General features: G+C 42.5%; 1 protein-coding gene across 2 annotated transcripts in view; it reads right to left on the reverse strand.

Annotated features, from left to right (window-relative positions):
- Window positions 1–18,572, reverse strand: part of ubr3 (ubiquitin protein ligase E3 component n-recognin 3) — a 47,541-nt gene that overhangs the window by 21,377 nt on the left and 7,592 nt on the right. The window contains exons 6-28 of one of the 2 annotated variants that reach the window (XM_079517572.1): window positions 18,503–18,569; window positions 18,284–18,414; window positions 17,795–18,023; window positions 16,626–16,805; window positions 15,777–15,910; window positions 15,580–15,666; window positions 15,402–15,467; window positions 14,681–14,770; window positions 14,453–14,581; window positions 14,272–14,324; window positions 14,034–14,167; window positions 13,858–13,943; window positions 13,209–13,350; window positions 12,507–12,603; window positions 10,707–10,848; window positions 10,512–10,616; window positions 10,217–10,390; window positions 9,134–9,166; window positions 7,750–8,195; window positions 5,242–5,330; window positions 2,148–2,297; window positions 1,143–1,276; window positions 571–681 (exon numbers count right to left, since the gene is read on the reverse strand). In XM_079517572.1, the coding sequence (XP_079373698.1) occupies window positions 571–681; window positions 1,143–1,276; window positions 2,148–2,297; window positions 5,242–5,330; window positions 7,750–8,195; window positions 9,134–9,166; window positions 10,217–10,390; window positions 10,512–10,616; window positions 10,707–10,848; window positions 12,507–12,603; window positions 13,209–13,350; window positions 13,858–13,943; window positions 14,034–14,167; window positions 14,272–14,324; window positions 14,453–14,581; window positions 14,681–14,770; window positions 15,402–15,467; window positions 15,580–15,666; window positions 15,777–15,910; window positions 16,626–16,805; window positions 17,795–18,023; window positions 18,284–18,414; window positions 18,503–18,569 (3,009 nt within the window). The remainder of the gene's footprint in view (window positions 1–570; window positions 682–1,142; window positions 1,277–2,147; window positions 2,298–5,241; window positions 5,331–7,749; window positions 8,196–9,133; window positions 9,167–10,216; window positions 10,391–10,511; window positions 10,617–10,706; window positions 10,849–12,506; window positions 12,604–13,208; window positions 13,351–13,857; window positions 13,944–14,033; window positions 14,168–14,271; window positions 14,325–14,452; window positions 14,582–14,680; window positions 14,771–15,401; window positions 15,468–15,579; window positions 15,667–15,776; window positions 15,911–16,625; window positions 16,806–17,794; window positions 18,024–18,283; window positions 18,415–18,502; window positions 18,570–18,572) is intronic. The other variant, XM_079517573.1, reaches the window with a different exon arrangement.

Consider the following 18,572-nt stretch of genomic DNA (forward strand, 5'->3'; position numbering starts at 1 on the left):
TTATGTTCATGATTTCAGGCAGTTTCGTCAAAACGGGCCAATCATGCGAACTATGGAAGGAAATCTTGATGGAATATGAAAAATTTAACAGATCTGTGTTGATCACGACTATAGAGATAGTGTAGACCGATTTGGGTGATGTATGGATAAAATGGTAATATAAAGAAATGTGTTTTGCAGAAATCGGCCTCATGGTGGCGCTATAACAGGCATTTGTGGAGAATTTGGGGCAGATGTTCGTCTTGGCCCGGTCTATTCCAAACTGTACACACACACTCCCTGTATGCCAACAGTGCCGAAGATTAGCTGTACGCAGACAGACGGACACATACACAGACGGACACACACATGGAGTCACGGACGGAAGTGCAAAACTCTGTTTACTCCCCATGCCTTCGGCATGATGGAGACAATTAATGAAAATGTTTTTTTTAAATGTTTTGAAATAATATACTATACTAATTAAATACAATTAGGAATTCAAAAATGTGTCCGCGACCACAAATGGATCCCGACCCACTGTTTGGGAACCAGTGATATTACAGACATTCAACATTGTATCTCCCCTACCCTCAAAGATTCCATGTAGGACTTGTGGCAATCTATATGAAGGGTATGTCCACAGGTCTGAACATAGACGCCTCCATCCCAGCCTATGGACACAGACTGCAAACAAGAGCTCTGAAAAATAGACAGAACACCACCATATGATCAGAAAGAGTACGCTCATACCAAAACAATACCATACAAAGTCAAACAATACGTTGCTATTTAGATGGATATACTTTGACTGTTGAAATTGTTCAATGCAGTTACTGCATTGTTACACCCCTAGTGTACAATGTTCTGTCCATGCTGCAAGTATTGTGTGTTTTAGTTTTGTTATACATCAGCTAGCGGAGAGGACAGTTTGGTCAGAGTAGTAGCCAAATGTCCAGACCGAACTGCAACATTCTCCAAACCAATTTTGGCCTGATAAAGAGATGGAGGTGAAGCCATCTCGCATCCTTTGTGTTAAAGTTTCCGACAGTTCGACGTTGAGCAGTGTGCCAAGATAAGGGTAGACGATAAGATAGTCTGCCAACAAAGGTGCTGAATCATTGGATTATTCTATAGTTAAGTACAACTCCTCCACCACCTACATCCTTGAAGAGGTTCTGCATGATCATAAGCCTGACATCATGAGCTGCTCCACACGTGTCTGCCGGATAGACCTGTTCCTCGTCACAAGTCGGTAGCTTCTTACCCTCCTGGCTTCTGCATCGGTAGCCCAGCACTGAAAGACAAACCAGAAAAACCTTGCAGCGAAATACAGCAATGAACCAGATCTAAATGTATTGTTGTGAAATATTCTGAATGTACCATTTATGGTGGACTAGTATAATATCTACATAAAACAATCAAGGATGGCGATCAAGGACGGAGAATGCGCAGCAGCAAAAGAACATACTGTATGCTGTGTTAATAACTGCCAGCGATCAAATAGAGGTTTCCCCTTTTCACAGCCTGATGCAAAATAATGACTGATAAATCACATACAGCAATGACAGCTGTGGCAGTGAAATTAGTCAACAGAAAAAAAAATAGTTTGTGAGGACAGTGTAATTGTGTGCTATCAAAATAATTCAAATGCAGGGTCCACATACAGTACGTTTTCTGATGGTTGTAATGTGAAAAAAGGTGCTTGACCTTCAGGGCAGTGTGTCGCGAAAACCGCATTATAAAACGTGACTAATTACTAGTCAAACACATCGTTTATTTTCATGACAGTGAACGATCCTCCTCTGTCCACAAAGATGGCACGGAAATCACCGGTTAACAGAGACAGGCTCACATACAAGCGAGCAGGGATCAACATGGATGATAAATGAGCCAATTAAAACAACAGCTAACCTCCCTATTAAAATGAAGTTTCCAATATGGGGATTCTAAGCTTCCATGAACAACGGGGTTTGGTTTAAAAGGCTTGTGATAGGGTAGATCGAGTAGATTCTAATGTTGGTGAAATACACCATCACCATTGTGCAATTTCATTTGCAGGCCGTTTAAATTGAACTACAAATCAGCAGTATGGTGAAACAACAGCAGTACAGTATAGGCCATTCATTAGGTGCAGGAATGGTGTTGGATGCTGGGTGATGCAGTACCTGAAGATGCCTGGAGTAGAACCACCAGTCCAATGGGCCTGTCTTCAGTGGAGGGTCCACTCTGGCCACAAATCACACAGTCATAAAGGACTTCAGACTCCATCACCTCAGACCCTCCCAGGTCCATGGCCGCTTCTGTGTCTGGAGATTCTGCCACAAAAAAAACAAAAAAAAAACAATCACAATAACTCAGCACATTCACAGAAAGAAATCAAATCATTCTTGCAAATACAAAAATATAAGAACCAATAAAAATGAGAAATGTTCTGATTTGATTTTCTATGCCATGATCAGATTAGTAGATAGGGGGGGAAAACAATCAGTGGGGATGAGCAAAGCCAGCAGTGTGTGAAAAACAAAAACAATGGGAGGTAATGTGCTGTGAAAGATTTCCTTTAAGCTTAGTGTTTAAGCCTGCCTAACAAACCATCATTATGGACACCAGGCACTGCAAACCGCAGTTCTTTTTAGGGGCAAATATTATGTTCTCTGTAGCTACAAATTTCCTTTCTGGTTTACACAATAAATCAATAATGAATTCCACCAAATGTCTTCTGACAAGGATGCTTTCATGCAATTTCAAGGACAAGTATCTTTACTTCACTAAAAAGAAAGGGAAAAAAAGGTTTTGGTTTATCAAAATTAACAAAGTTCTTGCCATTTGTGCAAGTGCACTGGTTTCAGGTCAGCACTACTGAACAGAGAAATGAAAATCACTTGATGTGCTTTGATGAATGAAAGCATAGGATCAGTGGACTGTGCAAATGCTAAATATCAATACTGGCTACAAACGCAACTGTGATTGGCATAACAAATAAACACAGCAGATTAATTACGGATGTGAAATTAGTTTTAAATGTTAAGGACTGTGTTCAATTCGATCAGTAAATATTGTGGAGAAATGTCAACTCGGGTTGGAAATTGATTTATTGCTTTTTGGAGGAATGTGATCTCAGGAGAGGTTGTCGTGTTCCTCGGGAAATGGAAAGTGTTTGCATTAGATGTCAACGTGAGAGCCTCAGGACATCCTAGCACACATAGCCAACCCCTGTGAGTGCAAGCATGCGCATAAACGTCCACGTGCGCACACCCACACAGCAAGGTAATATACAAGGACACAGGTGATGCTGCTCTATGCAGCTACCCCATTTCCTAGAACATAGGTCTGTGAATAAACCCATAATGCATCATGTCCATAGAAGTAGATGGCTTGTATGCTTCTTTTTCATTCTCTGTAATATCCCTTAAGGAATAGTTTACCCCTTTACACACCCATGAAGTCTTGAATTCATGGAAATTCTCTTGATTATATTGCATTCCTAAGCAAATAATTTGATGATTGATTTTGATGTAAAATAAGTCATGTTTGGGTGGAATACTCCATTAAGTAAGTGTGAATAACATTCTATTCATAACATTCCACAGAACACTACCAAAGTACAAGTCACAAATGACCAATCAGCCAAAACATCTGTTATCTGACAGAGAAACTCCAATAAAGAGGTATCAATTCTAATAAGTTAGCAATGAGCATTAATCAGAGCAAAAACACATAAGCCTCTATATCCAACGACAACCATGCCGTTGGATGTAGAGGGTTATGTTCGCTTTAGTTTTATACTCTACATGGTGCTGTCGGAAAGATTAGTTTGAACAATTAATGTTCTGGGCTGTCCCACCATACCACCTTTTTCAAAAACAAATATTTACATTCAGCAAAATAAAAATGAATAGCCAAGGCACTGAAGGCAATATTTCATACTAATAAAATATAAACTCCTACTAATCCAATAAAAAAAAAAGTCAGTCGGTATCACCGACGACAGGACAGAACACTGGGATTTATTTTAAAACATTTATATTGTGTTCCATTCCCCCTAAAAGCATACAGTAAGGATACAAGATCTGCAGGGAAGAAATCAGAGATATTTATGAGGCATCGTTGCCGTCACTTGACCTAAATCTGCATGTTCCTGTCCCAGTTTAAAGTCTACCCAGCAGTGAAGGTGATGCAGAGCCACCAGCAGTGAGCTGGAGGGAGTGCAGTAGACCTCGCTGCTTAGCGGGAGGCACTGCAGATGTGGGTCTGAATGCAGCCGATGCCCAAGAGCTCCGTCTGATGATCACAGCCACCATTATTCATTCTCTAAACATGCCGTGTCAGGGTGGGCCCTGGGAGTCCGGCCAACTATTAGTGCTTTGATCCTGTGTGCTCCCAGCCAGCGCCCAGCACAACCCCCCCCCAAGAGCATCATTCTCAATTTCTCCTAACAGGCCCCCAGACATTGCAGTGGGAATGGGGGCCATTGTCACCTTGCCTCAGTTGAAAAAGGCAAAAGAGAGATGGTTTTATTTCAGCATGAAATGTTTTGTGTCAACCAACAAAGTGTCCTACAAGCGCTCATATGGTTGCAAGTGAGAACAAACTGCATGACATCATAACCATGGGTTATCACAAGGCCAAAAGCTTGAAACAACCACTTCTGTAGTGCAGGGGCGCCTGTGGCCTGTGCCTGTTTATTTTAATGCTACAGTGTCTGTCCCTGTGCGGGGTGGGGGACCCATGAAGTCGACACTCAGACATTCACGACACGAATACGTATCATTGGGAGAAGTCCTCTCCGAGGTGACAGACGCGCGCCCGTTCAGAAAGGTGTAAACAGTTTTCCACTGTGATCAGGAGGGTGGTGACATCATCAATTAACATAGTCAAAGTCATAATGGCTCTTACAGCCATCATAACTGCCAGGTGCATGAAATTAACTCTAACTTTGATGACAGATTCTGTCATCACATCTATCAAAATGTAGCCTACAAATATACAATGCATATGCTTTTATTTAGTCAATTGTCAATAAAAACCAAATAAATGTGAATATTAAATGAGAATCATAATGTTGTGCACTGAACGACTAGATATCTGTAGCCCTAACTTCACTGCCTGACACCCCCCCCCCCCCCCCCCAATGTAATTTTCCAGGAAGGCTCCAGTGCTGTCACGACACTACTACTAGTGTAGTGTGTGGAACACTTTGCTTAAGCCACACGTTACAAATGGAGGGAAGGCACTGAGAAAATGTTGACAGCCTCTTACCGACATCCATAGCCGTTTCCATGAAACTCTTCTGCCTGGAGGCAAATTCAGCGAGCAGTTTCTGCTGTCTCTCTCTCGCTCTCTGACGTCTGAAAACATATAGTAGTGTTAGTAGTTTCAAGTTCAGTTACATTTGAGTACATTTCTATACATTTTTAGCAAAAGTAGTCGATTCTGAAAAGGAAAAAAATTGCACAGCTACAAAAACATGTCATAACTGCAGGCATGTTGTATCATCATTCTTTTGTTTCTCATCAAAATGCCCATTTACCTACTTTTGTGTATTTTCTTTAAATATTATTTTCTTCTATGTATACTTAACCTTTTTTAAACTGTATATATGCTTCACCGTGAATATGTATATTTGTATGTACCTATTATTTTTTATTTGATCTTTTGTTAATGGTACAAGATACCAAGGTTGTGGCTGTTTCAAAGCGGGAACTCTGGGGGGTGGGAGGGGTTAAATACTCATTTTGTATGTTATTTTCTATTTGACCCTTATTATGATTTGAAAATGTAAATTGATTAAAAAAAATAAGTCAAAATGGTTTTAACGCATTGCCATAGCAACAGATTCTAAGGTGACAATGGTGGTTTTACCCACAGAGACCAGCATCCATCTTCATAACAAGCCATTAACAATCCTCCGCCTCTCTAAGTGCATTCAAGACTCCCTCTTGGCCTAATGCATTAGAGTCACTAGTTAACTAAATAAGCTTGTTGTGTAAGGTACTGTATGTTTCCTCTACAAATAAGCTTGTTGTGTAAGGTACTGTATGTTTCCTCTACAAATACTATGTGGTGGTCTTCCAATGTAACAGACTTGTCTCCATAGTGCCTTGACCGGCTGATGTTTTGGACTGCGAATGTTTGATATCAACAGGGTTTTGTGACCAAGTGTTTGTAGTGGGATTATTATTAGTCTAATAATGTGTCCAGCAGACCCAGGCTATTGCCCCCTGTGCGGACATGGAAGGTGCATTGCCGACTGTAAATTGAGACCCTAATAAGAGGACATAAACAAATGCTGACAGGAGCACCACAGCTCAGTAATTTCCACTGACAGCTTCAGGGTCGCAGACAACCAGCCTGAGAAATGGGCAGCACCACCTCTTTGGCTTTTCACTGCTGCCAACCGCATCACTGCCCCAATGGTTGCCTTGGCAACTGCTACAGTTCTTGCAGATGGGAGATGCAACCTTTGTCTTTGTCTGTGGGTCAACCACAGAAATAGGCCATTATTGAGTGCTTATAGGCCATTCCATCATCATTATTATTAGGGGGGGAATTGGAGTCATAGAATAATGTCTGATTTATACTGGCTGCGTGCCGTGTCGCACACCAAAAATAGCAGCGGAATAACTGTCTTTTGAGAGCAATATGAAAGTCACATCAAATCATGTGGCTCTCGGGTTCCACATGGGCATGGTGTAGCTCAAACGGAGGACCTTGGACTTAATGTGGCCAGTATGTAACATCATCTATGGCATCAGTTGTCTTTGTTGACTTTCGTTTTAAAATGTAAGTATATATATATATATAAAAATCACACCCATGTGAAGTGAGCAAGGCCTTTCATCATGATGATGATATGATCACAACGTCATCATACATCAGCCAATCAAATCATCACATTCCGTGCTCAAACACACCTACACGCTGTGCATCAGAGCGGCTGCATCGCTCAAAAAAATATTAATTACACACACACACACATGCAAAACAATCAATTTCTTTGGGATATTTATGTGACCTATTGGCAGTGTGCAGAAGAATTGTGGTGCCGATTGATCCAGCGGTTCGCAAGATTAGCTCTAGACACGGACAGACCCTCTTCAAGTTCTAAAGGGCTAAACTTGTGCAGAGCCATGCCGTAAAGTAGCATTATGTTTATGATGCACCTAATGAGCATCATTTTAAACACCCCGAACGCCCAGGGTTATTTAATCCATTAAATCATAGCGCCCAGCGATTTATAGCAGTGGAGCACATTTAGCGACAGACCGGATGCTATCCCGGATGTGGCTTGATGTAGCCAAAACACTCTCGATGCGATTGACGGGAGGTATGATTAATTCTAACGCGACTAGAGACAGGACCGCGATGGGTCGTCTAACACATAATCTTTTATTAGAATTGGACGGAATGATTTAGATCTAGAGTTAACGTTTTAAGATTTTCGATCTCGTCGGCTAAAATGGGGGGGGGGGACATTTTCGATGACGTCCCACTGGAAAATAACATTGAATGTTGCGCAACAGACGCTGCCAGCCTGTGGAGCGATGCGATCGGTTTTGATATCAATAATCTCCGTCCTTTTGATCAATCTCCATCCTGAGCGCTGGGCGTTACTAATTGATTGGGCGGAGAACTCCGTCCTTGCCGCTCAGGGTGTTAAATAGATAGTGAGATGCTTAATACTACTTTTTGTGAATCCATGACTAGGTGAAGTATAAATGCATTACAGTTCTGGTGCTTCATGCATGCCACACTGTTGAGTTCTACCTTTCTTCTTTATCCATGGTCTTCTTGTCAGCTGGACTGTTCTTCTTTGGTGGCACAGGAGGACAGACCTTCCCACAGATCTCCTGGATGCTGCGCTTGCTCTGGCGGCTGCGAGCAGCCGCCTTGACGAGGATGCGTTCGATGGCCGTGATGCCATCTCCGTGAGCGTGCCGGCCCATGTCCGCGTCCTCGAGCCAGGAGGCTGACAGGGAGTTCTGCTTGGCCGACAGCTTCTGGTGGAGCTTAATGAGCAGCGACAGCATGCTCTCGCGGATCTCTAGGATCTCTGTGACCAGCTGCGGTGGCGTGCCCGGGGGTACCCAGCGTGTTGACGAGCTCTTGGGCCGGACGGCCTGCGCGGCTTCCGTGCTGCTGCGGTTGATGATCTCTTGGAACTTCCTCCGGCGTTCTGCAACCAGGCTGAACAACTGAGCCTCCCGCAGGTTCTGCAACAGGACATTACGTGCATCTAATGAATGGGCAAGCACATCTAGGCATACACATGTGCAATGCATTCAGAGGAATTATACACAGACAAGCAACCAACCATACCCTCACAAAAGGCATCCAAGCCTCAAGCTTACATCCTGACAGTGTAATCGAATCCTCTATTTATATAGCACATTTTATAAATGTAAGGTTACCGAAGTGCTGCACAAGAAATCTAATGAGAAACCAGATTATTATGGGTTCTCAAATTGAAACCAGATTGTTCAAACCAACAATCTGGCATCAGCAGACTTGCCGTGTGTCCGTTTGTAAAAACACCATCTCCCCTCAAATTACATCACTGAAAGAGCCCTGGGTTCTGATGGATTGGAGCGGTGCAACATTACCATAGTCAGCCATGTTGAGCACGCTTAAAAGTTAAATTAAACAGCCATTATAAAATTCCAGCTGACATTTCAAGACTACCTTTCCTCAACAGCTTTAGACCGACTGCACTCTCGAGGAGAATTTGTTTTAAAATTGCCTGATGCAAGAGCATGTGAACCATCTGAAGGATTGCTGTGACCTGACCCGACAAAAGGACCCGAGCAGCTCCGTTAAATAAACATACATCATACCAGCCCAGTCAGAACGACATCAATCACACCGACATGCGGTTAAAAAGCGTTTACCCAAACCTGCATTACACACGTAATTAGTTTCAGCAGTCCAGTGGGAGGGACCTACTGAAGTACAGCATCATACATACAAAACCAAACACCACGGCAGGTCTCCTGTCACATGCACACACAATTCATTTAACAAATAAACACACACATAAAAGCACACAAACACACAAGAACACACGTTCAGTAGAGAGATGTAACATCTGAAGTAAAATAAGGCCTTCAGCCTATCCGTTCAGAGAACAACAAGTGGGGATGCAAACAGCTACCTCTCTCCAATTCCCTGAAAGACGCCTGGAATTCTGTGGAGCAAGTGCGGCAAAATAACATAAAAAACAAACATATGGGATGGAGGGAAATGATGGAGGGACATGAAGGTAGCAAGCAAACAATATGAGGTGCTGCAAGAACGGCGCACTTGTCTGTTCAGAGCTACAGACATGTTTAAATGAAATGTGAATTAAATATTAGGCTTGTGTCTGATTAAATATTAGGCTTGTGTCTGATCATAGGAAATTATAACATATTTCCACATTAGAGATTCTCACATTCAGTCCATCGTCATTAAGGTAACAAATGCCATTGATTATCTAACTTTCATTTAAAATGTCCACAGCTCAATTGATAAAATATAATCTGAAATACTCATCAATAATCTGTGTAGTTTAACCACGATGTTAATGAAGTAGCTAGCGAGAAAGCTGTTAAAATGTATACAATGTTTGTCATGTAGTTTGAAAAATAAACCACTTAGTCAACAAATCCTTTTTCGTTAATTTTCTGTTCCCATTGCCGTGATAAATAAATTAACTTCAGAGATCCACAACTTATTTTGACAAGTAAAGTAGACATTATAACCATTTCTCTAATTATCTAATTCAATGCTCACGACTTATATAATTGGTAAAACATTTTTTTTAAGGATATTTAGATATCGCATTGACACCATAAATCATACTTTGCTAAGAACGGGCATTTCCATTCATTCTTTGCTTCGATGTCAATCAATGGGGACCTCTGTGACACATTTGTCCAATGCAGAATCGTTTTTGCATTGATTTGCTGAAAATAGCCAAAAATAGCTAATCTACAAGGTTACAACACATCACATTGGGATACATTGTGAGCTTGTAGATAGGCTATTTTCAAGGAGAGATTTGGTGTAGAGGGGAAAAAAGAGTCGACCAAGTTCAGAGCCAACCACGAGCAACTAAGTATTAGTTTACTAAGTATAGAGGACTTAAGTGGTAAATAACTTAGAATAGCAGGTGTTATACAGGAAGGCTCTTTTTCCCCCTTATAAGCAGCATGGCACAGTCAGAAAGCAAGGCCATTGCAAAGTTTTCCCTCACCTGTCCAAAAGGGGAGGCTGGTTCGGTGCTGGTGCTGGGAGGGGGATCTCTCTTCACTTCAGGGGCTGTTTCAGGAACTCTGACCCTCACAAAGTTGATGACATGGTGCAGGTTGGACAGGAGGTTAGTGCCAGGGAACCAGCTGTCATGGCAGTGCTCCTCAATGCAAGGTTCCTGGAGACACAAGATAAACATTTTATGAATGTGCCTAGAGGTGATATACTGTAGGTGAAATAGTTCAACTCCACAGTACAAGGGGAAGAATCCCCTCTGGTTGCCAGTGCCCACATCTTACCTCATCCTCCTTGTTGTCTTGAACCTGATTGTCCAAGCCCAGCTCAATAAGATACAGCACCATGCACAACACGTGTTCTGACATGTTCTGGTGATCCATCCAGATCTAGAAAAACACATCTACTGTTATCTCTGCCATAAAGTACATTCAGATCAACAAATCTGTGATGCCTGTTGAGTTGTTGAAAGGGCTAACCTTGTAGAGAAGAGTGAAGATAACAATGTGTAGTGTCTTGCAGTGCAACAGCTTGACAAGGCCTTTGTAACATGGATGCAGAGGAGTCCGCTCTTTGTAAGGTGGCCAGGGATTTCCGGTGTGCATGCCGGCCTGTTTCAAGCTAGAGGACAACATTATCCACGAGACAAGAAAACATAAGCACATGAAAAGAATCATTGCAGCACTCAATATGTGCATCTTAAGCGTTAACGTCTTTGCAGTAACTGGGTCGATACAATGCAAAATCATCGGAAAACATGGATTTGATGATGTGACAGCCAACATTCTCTGAAGTAATTCACTGCACAAAGGCTTTCAGTCTATGCAACAAAACAACCGATGGACGGCAAAGTCTCTATTAGCAATGAAAGGATCATGGTTATATAAAAACGTGGCTAAGCTGACAGGCAATCCATCATATTCAGACTGTGGAGAAAAATAAGTCTGGTATCACACTCTGAAAGAGGGGGATGGCAACCTCAATATGTTTCAGGGAGAAACATGCCCGTGTTCAGAACATGAAGTACTATCCTTTTCTGTAATAATTCCACCTAGGTCTGATGAAGTAATGTATTCTAAAGACAACTGCCATTGTAAATCTCAGTGATTGCACATCTCAGTGATTGCTTCAACTGCATTTATTAGAGTACATATGCGCAAGAAATGTCATTACATTTATTTATTATCAAAGGTATCTTCCAAACGACTACCATGTCAAACAAGGAAAATAGAGCGTTTGTGTGAAGTGCCACTTTTGGTATATTTATCACTTTGTTAAGCTTGAAGACATTAACCTGACACCCTCTCCTTCACCTCTTCCGACACATTTGCCCTGGGAGATTCCTTGAAGCGTAGTACAACAAGAAGGGATTTCCTACATTCCATTATAGTTTGGCTTGAATTATTGATTTTGCTCGACAGCCATCTAATTGGAACAAACCCTATCACCATGTAGACCTAAACCTTCTTATCCTGTCCTTTCAGGTGGAGGTGGAAAGAGAGGCTGACCCTAGAACACCGAGCAGAACACAAGAAAACATTGTGCATTTTTCCCACAGAACAGCGTTTAAAAGTTGAAGTTTTTTGAAACTTTTTATATGATGAACTGTGGGGGTACAGGCTTTAGTTTAGACATACTATTGTTCCGACTGTCATTAGACCGACAACCAACCTCAAACCCTAACCTAACCCTAACCTCAAACACGTAGGTGTGGGCACAGTGGCACAGTCGGTAGCCACAGTCCTGGGTTCGATTCCCGCTGGGGATGCTGTGGGCGCCGGGGGTGTGTTCTCAGTGCCCATATCCGAGGCGGGGTTGGCGAAAGGGCCCCCGTGTCCCCTAGGGTAGGTATACCCTCACAAAAAACATGCAGTAATCCTGGTCTCTAAACTACCTCCCCCTGGCCATCCGGGGCGCCTGATGGAGGGGAAAGGAACTGGTCGGAATAACATGTTCCTTCCACGCGCTACGTCCAGCCGGAGAAACTCTCCCCTGTCAGGTGAAAAGAAGCAGCATGGACTCCTCAAGTCCTCATGCATAGAAGGAAACACGAGGTCAGTCCGCTGTCCCCCCAGGTTGGCAGAGGAAGTGTAGCGCCCAGGATTACATTAGATAATTGACGCTGGGTGAAAAAATGCAAAATCGTGGGATAAAAAATAAAATAAAACACGGTACGGCGCATGTTCGACCACATGTCCGACCGTTGTTTTCGCATGTCGGTCCGTTGGTGTGTCTAATCTGCGTCTGCATCCCAAACTGTGACAATGATGTTAACTTACAATGCTGAGTATCTGTCCATCGCTGACTGGACATCACGTCGGTACACTGTTCTTAGAACAACCATGATGGGGTCAAATTCTTTCTCCCACACCTCCGCTGGTTGGGGGGGAAGAAATGGAAAACATCCAAGTAATGCTGTTAAAGGCTGCCCTCAAGTGGTCTTTTTGTTTAATACAAGTAGTTTTAATGCTTGAAATTGCTGCAAATATTTCAAGATTGACAATATTTGGGAGCTATACTGTACTGCTATTAATGTGCGCATATGGGATTGCATGTGGTGTTGGTTCCCTCTCTGGGCAGACTGCTGAAAATGCACCCAATAGGGGTGGCGGTGGTTCAGGGGTAGAGTGGCCGGATGGGAACCGCAAGGTTGCCAGTTCAAACCCGGGCAACCCCAGAGTTAGTGTTGAAGTGTCCTTGAGGAAGACACTGAACCCCTAATTGTGCCGATGTGCAGGTTGGTGCCTTGCATGGTTTCCTCTGTCATCGGTGTATGAATGTGTGTGTGAATGGGTGAATGAAATGCACAATCTATGTAAATCTATGTAAAGCCGCTATATAAATGTACCCTTTACCAATAGATAGCGTAGTTGGAGGTAGCTGGCAAAACAATGAATGTGCTTTCTTCATTGTCTCTCCAATGACAGGGCAGTTACTAAGGCTGTTTGCTTGCCAGGCCCCAATCGTCAACAGAACGTTACCTTTAGGTGTGTACATGCCCTGCTGCATGGAGCCTCCTGGCTCAAACACAGGAGCTTTGAAGTCGGCCACGGCAGAAAGCATCTCTTCAAAACTGCAGCTCCCTGGAACTATGCCACTCTTGGGGTTGGGGTTCTCAGGAATCTGAACAAAGGTGGTTAAGTAAAACAAAGGAATCCAATAGATGAGATAGATAGAGACACACACGGGGAACAAAGACTTACTGCATCATCAACTTATTTATTAGCACGCCGCGTTTTGCCGTGAGCCGTCTATGTCTGCCAACTAGACTTGCACCTCCCACAGGTTTTTTTGGATGTGCAGGAGTCCCCCTTTTTATATAGAATATTGTTTTCCTCTTGCATTTTTTTTCCTATTTTCAGTTTGTTCAGTGGTGGAAATGGCCTTCCACATAGCCCCGCCTTCCATTTCCCCTCACACTAATGAGATGCTTGGTTATGTCAGAAATTAGGACAGAACATGTGTTCTGATCAAAACCATGGAGGGCCATTAGATTTAGAGAGAAGGTGTTGCCTAGCAACAGTCGATCCCTTTTCATATCGTTAAAAAAAACCTAAAGACGTGTATAGATGTCAAGGCACCCCACGGTTTTAATTGAGAGGACGTGTATACACAAGCAGTGAAGGATACGAGGTCCAACAGTGAGCTGTGAGTGCGGTCATTCATACACAGCTGGGAGACCATCTCTGCTCTGAGGATCTCATCATCTGCCATGCCTGTCAGTGAGAGAGATGTACTATTAAGTCATGAAGAAAACAGCCAATTAAAACTACTGGAATCAATATATCAGCCATTTTAGAACCTACCCAAGTGAATGCGGAGACTCGACAAAATGACAAGGAATGTCAGTGCTCCTTCCAGCATTGGCCTCTCCTGCTCAGTGTCCAGCACAGCATTCTGATGCTGGGATGCCATGGTCAACAGGTCAACCACTTTAAACCTAAGTGAGATGGACAGCTTAAGGAAAGACTGCCTTGAATCGATTCATGTGTCCAAATTTGCAGTGACACTGAAGATGAGCAAGTTTTTAATAAGCAACTTTACCTCTCAAACACAGATGAGATGAAATAGTCAGGATCCAGCCTTGAGGCGCACACCTGTGAAATAAAGACAAGACATACATACACAAGACAAACAAATGTGTAAGTAAATACATTTATACAATTCCGCTGAAGTGTTACCGACAAATCGGTTAGCGCTGTGAGTTACTCTCAGCAGTACTTACCTGGAGCAGGTAGATGTCAGGGTCGATCATGGAATTGCAGAAGTGAGACTGCACGTAAGTCATAGCCTGTCCTTTGATCTGCAGACCGTTCCTCACCCACATGTTGCTGTGGATTTCTGACAGACTTGCCTAGATTTGGACCAAGAACCAGAATCAACCATTACAAATAAAGTGTGGTATGGAAGAGGTGATGTTGATTAATGCATTGATTAGCATATAGTACTACACCTGAATCTGGAGTGGATGGACCATGATCTTCATTAGCATCTCTTGGTCTGGAAGGAGGCTGTCCAGATCTAGCCCTTGGCACTTTACTGCCTATAAAACATCAGATTCAAACAATCCACTCCCTAAAATAGAATATCATGAATATCTGTATATGTGATACAAGCCGCTTGTTAAATGGAAGGTCCCAGTTCGAACCCGGGTTGTGCCTGAGTTGGTGCCGAAGTGTCCGTGAGCAAGACGCTGAACCCCTAATTGGTCCTTCGCCATCAGTGTATGAATATGTGTGAATGGGGGAATGTAATGCACAATTATTGTGTCATGGCCATGAGGCCCATAGGGCTTGAGCCTATCTCCTGTTTCTGTAGCGTGAGGCAGCTTGATGTACAATTACACCCCCTGGACATAACGCTAGTATGTCGCAGGGACTTACCCCCAACCCAACCCGTGATGCCGAGCGCCAAACAGGGAGGCACTGGGTCCCATTTTTCCCAGTCTTTTGTATGACCCGGCTGGTGATCGAACCCTGAGTGATATCCCAGTCTCGGGGTGGACACTCTAACCACAAGACCACTGAGCGTGTGCCATGGATATATAAACGCACCATTTACCATTTAGTGTCAATATAATATACTGTGAGCCGTAGTCAATGGACTAACCATGCCACAGCGCTGGTATGGTCCTGGTAATATTATCGTATTTATGATAAATATTGTTGCCTTACCTTACTGAGAAACATGGCATAGTAGCGATGTAGTGGCAGGTGAAATGTCACTTGATTTGGAGCAGGCTGTAAGAGACATGCAAGTAATGAAAAACAGTCAAACACTGCTTGCATGTGCAGTGTTGAAATTAGTGTGCGTGTGTGTGTCGATTTTAAAAAGGTACAATTTTGGGTTCACCTCATCAATAAAGCCTATGGCATCAAACCAAATCTGCAGCGTCTCCAAGCAGTAGCGGACCACTGTTTTAGTGTATTCCTGTGTCTCCTGCACACAGACAAGATTTTAACAACATCAGTTCAATGAGCAAGCAGCAGACCGTGTCTGAGAATCTCCCCGCAATAACACTTCAGAGTAGAGCACCAACAGAGACTTACTTTGACTTTGCAGTGTGTTAAGAGACCCCACATTGGCTGTGCACAGGCCTCCAGCTCTGCTGCAAATGCTGCATAGTATGTCTGAGATTCAAATTCCACGTGTTCATTTAACTCCCGCTTATTCAAGTTCATACCTACAGCAGGAGATGACAAAATATATATATATATTGAGATTGCACATGGATATGTGCCACAATCCGGCAGTGTCACATGAACATGGATATTATTTTAAAGTTAAATGCATTTGGTTGTGTAAATTTGTTACATACAATACAATGTGTTGACACTCTGCACGTAACATCAGTAAGAGGATACTGCAGACCATGGCGTAAGGGTCGGGGCTATTTTTAGTGCCGTGTGTGGTGCAGTTCACACGGTGAGTGAGCAGAACAAATTACAATTCGGTACCAATGAGTCACATGTCCCATAACTCACTTCCTCCATGAGACAAATGTACGACAGACGAAAGAGATTAAACTGTTTGTGGGACTTAACTTAACAGTCATATACTACTGGAAAACAACTGCAATGAATTAAACCAAAATCATCCCCACTATGGCTGCAATGTTCATTAAAAAGTGAAAATAAAGTTAGCATGAACACCCACTGGTCCATTGAAATAAAATAAAGCACGAGAATGCATGAAACCAAGATGCACCACAAATGGCATTAATAAAAGTGAGCAAAGTTTCATGCACACAGACAGCATAAAAAAAAAAAAGTCTACAAAACCACAGATTTGTTTTGTTCATACTTGCCATTAATCCTTTTTCCACAAGTTCTAAATGCATGTTCTACTTTAGAGGGCAATGAATACATTGCAGTGCCATTACAGTACATCACATTTACCTTGAAAGAATGACACGAAACTCATCCAAAGCATCAACAATGAATGGTCCTCCAGGAATTTCTTCGCTACACTTTGGTGTGAGAGGATATTGATAAAATCACTAACTAAAGGCCAGTAAGTGTTGTTCTTCAGCAGGGCTTCACCACAGTTAACCACAACATGGCGACTGTTCTCTTCATCTGTAAACAACAAAACATAAACAGTATACTATTACATATACATCAAGTTGATCATGAGTATCTTTTGAAAATGTGGCCAAATGAACATTGCAATTTGAAATTTTCATCGGAGCTTGCAATGTTGCTCCAAAACAGTTTATTAGAAATCAGGCAAGTAGTTGGGAAGAGTTAGACCCGACAGCCCAATGCCTGATAGCGAGTCCCCGGTTCAATTCCTACCCGGCCGGACCATTTGCTGCATATCAATCCCCTACTCTCTCCATGATTCCCGTTTCTCTCCACCGTACCTATCGAATAAAGTGTCAGAAAAGCCCCAAAATGTATCTTACCAAAAAAAGAATTACGTAGTGTAGTTACACTCTTCCCAGTGGGGAAGTTTTTGTCCACTACATTTTACCCCTCCTATTAACCATTGAGAACCCCTGCCCTATCTGACAGCTTGTCTGTAAACAAGTTTAAATAACTTTGTTATCAATAGTCAATACCTTCTGTACAGTAGTCGGATTAGCGTGTGTATGGCTACACCTATTTCAGACCATAGTGTGCTTCTGGTTGGCTGCTGCTTTGCCTGGCCTCTGATCGCAGTGTGTAAAGCGGCGGTTGCTCCTCTCCATATACAATGCACTGAACCTTACCACTATGTCATAACTCGGTAGAGGAATACCACTGCTGGTGCGTATTCAATCAACATAAAGTAAAGCCAGTTAGTTGTCACGGTGAGCACTGGCATAGTTCCTAACGCACACATATTTTGGTGTGGTAACAAACCAGAGCAGAGCACTAAACAATGTGAAGAGAGAATACATGCAAAATCCACACAGAAAAGCCACAGTGGCATTCGAACACAAGACCTTATAACTCGTAAGACAATTTAGGGGTGTAATTATTCTTCTCCCCCATCAATAGACGACTTCCTTTATACGTGTTGATAATATGGCAACCTGAGCCCAACATGTTTAGTATACAAACTGGCTGTTCAGACAACTCACCTTGAAGTTCACTTTTGATAAGGCAACTCTCCATCATATAGAGCAGCACAGTGACCATGATGTCCAGCAGTTGGCACTCCTCCGTCACATGGCGTGCCAGCTCTTCATTGCTGAACAGCTGCACACTAATATGCACAATGCGGTTGGACATGGTGTCTGACTCGTGGCTTTTCATCAGTGTTTTCATAATGAATGCATAATGCTGAACAAATGTTTTCGTGAAGGTGATCTGTAAGAGAATGACAGTAGTTAAGTTTCCCATCACATAACAGAGGCTTAATGTGACCAATGTTTTTGTTGATGCTCTTTACTCTGAAAACCTAAGAGGGGAAAAGGTACAAAGTCTCTTAACTACAACTAAGAATGAAGTCTATGCATAGCCACACAAAATAAATATGAACTGGAAATACAAACTGTACAAATTATACACAATAACTTTTAATTAAAGCTCTATTACAAACATGTATAACCGAACAGAAAATAATTTACCTTGTAGTCTTGATCTGGCAACATGTTCAATAAGAAGGTGACCATCTTCTGAGGAAACTCATATTTTATTGTCCAAAAAAGCAACTCCTCCAAAAAGCATTTGTGTTTCAGAGAATCCATAATAGATTGGTCTAGGGGCAGAAAAGGGAAAACTAAGACAGGCCTCCTTAAATAACATTTCACATGCAATATATGAGTAAATGATGGGAATTCAGTTACCTTTGGTAGTGCTACTCAGCTTCACCCTCTTTCGCTGTCCAACAGACTGCCCACCATCTTGGTCCTCCTT

The sequence above is a fragment of the Electrona antarctica genome (genome assembly GCF_951216825.1).
Source record: "Electrona antarctica genome assembly, chromosome: 13".
NCBI classification, from domain to species: domain Eukaryota; kingdom Metazoa; phylum Chordata; class Actinopteri; order Myctophiformes; family Myctophidae; genus Electrona; species Electrona antarctica.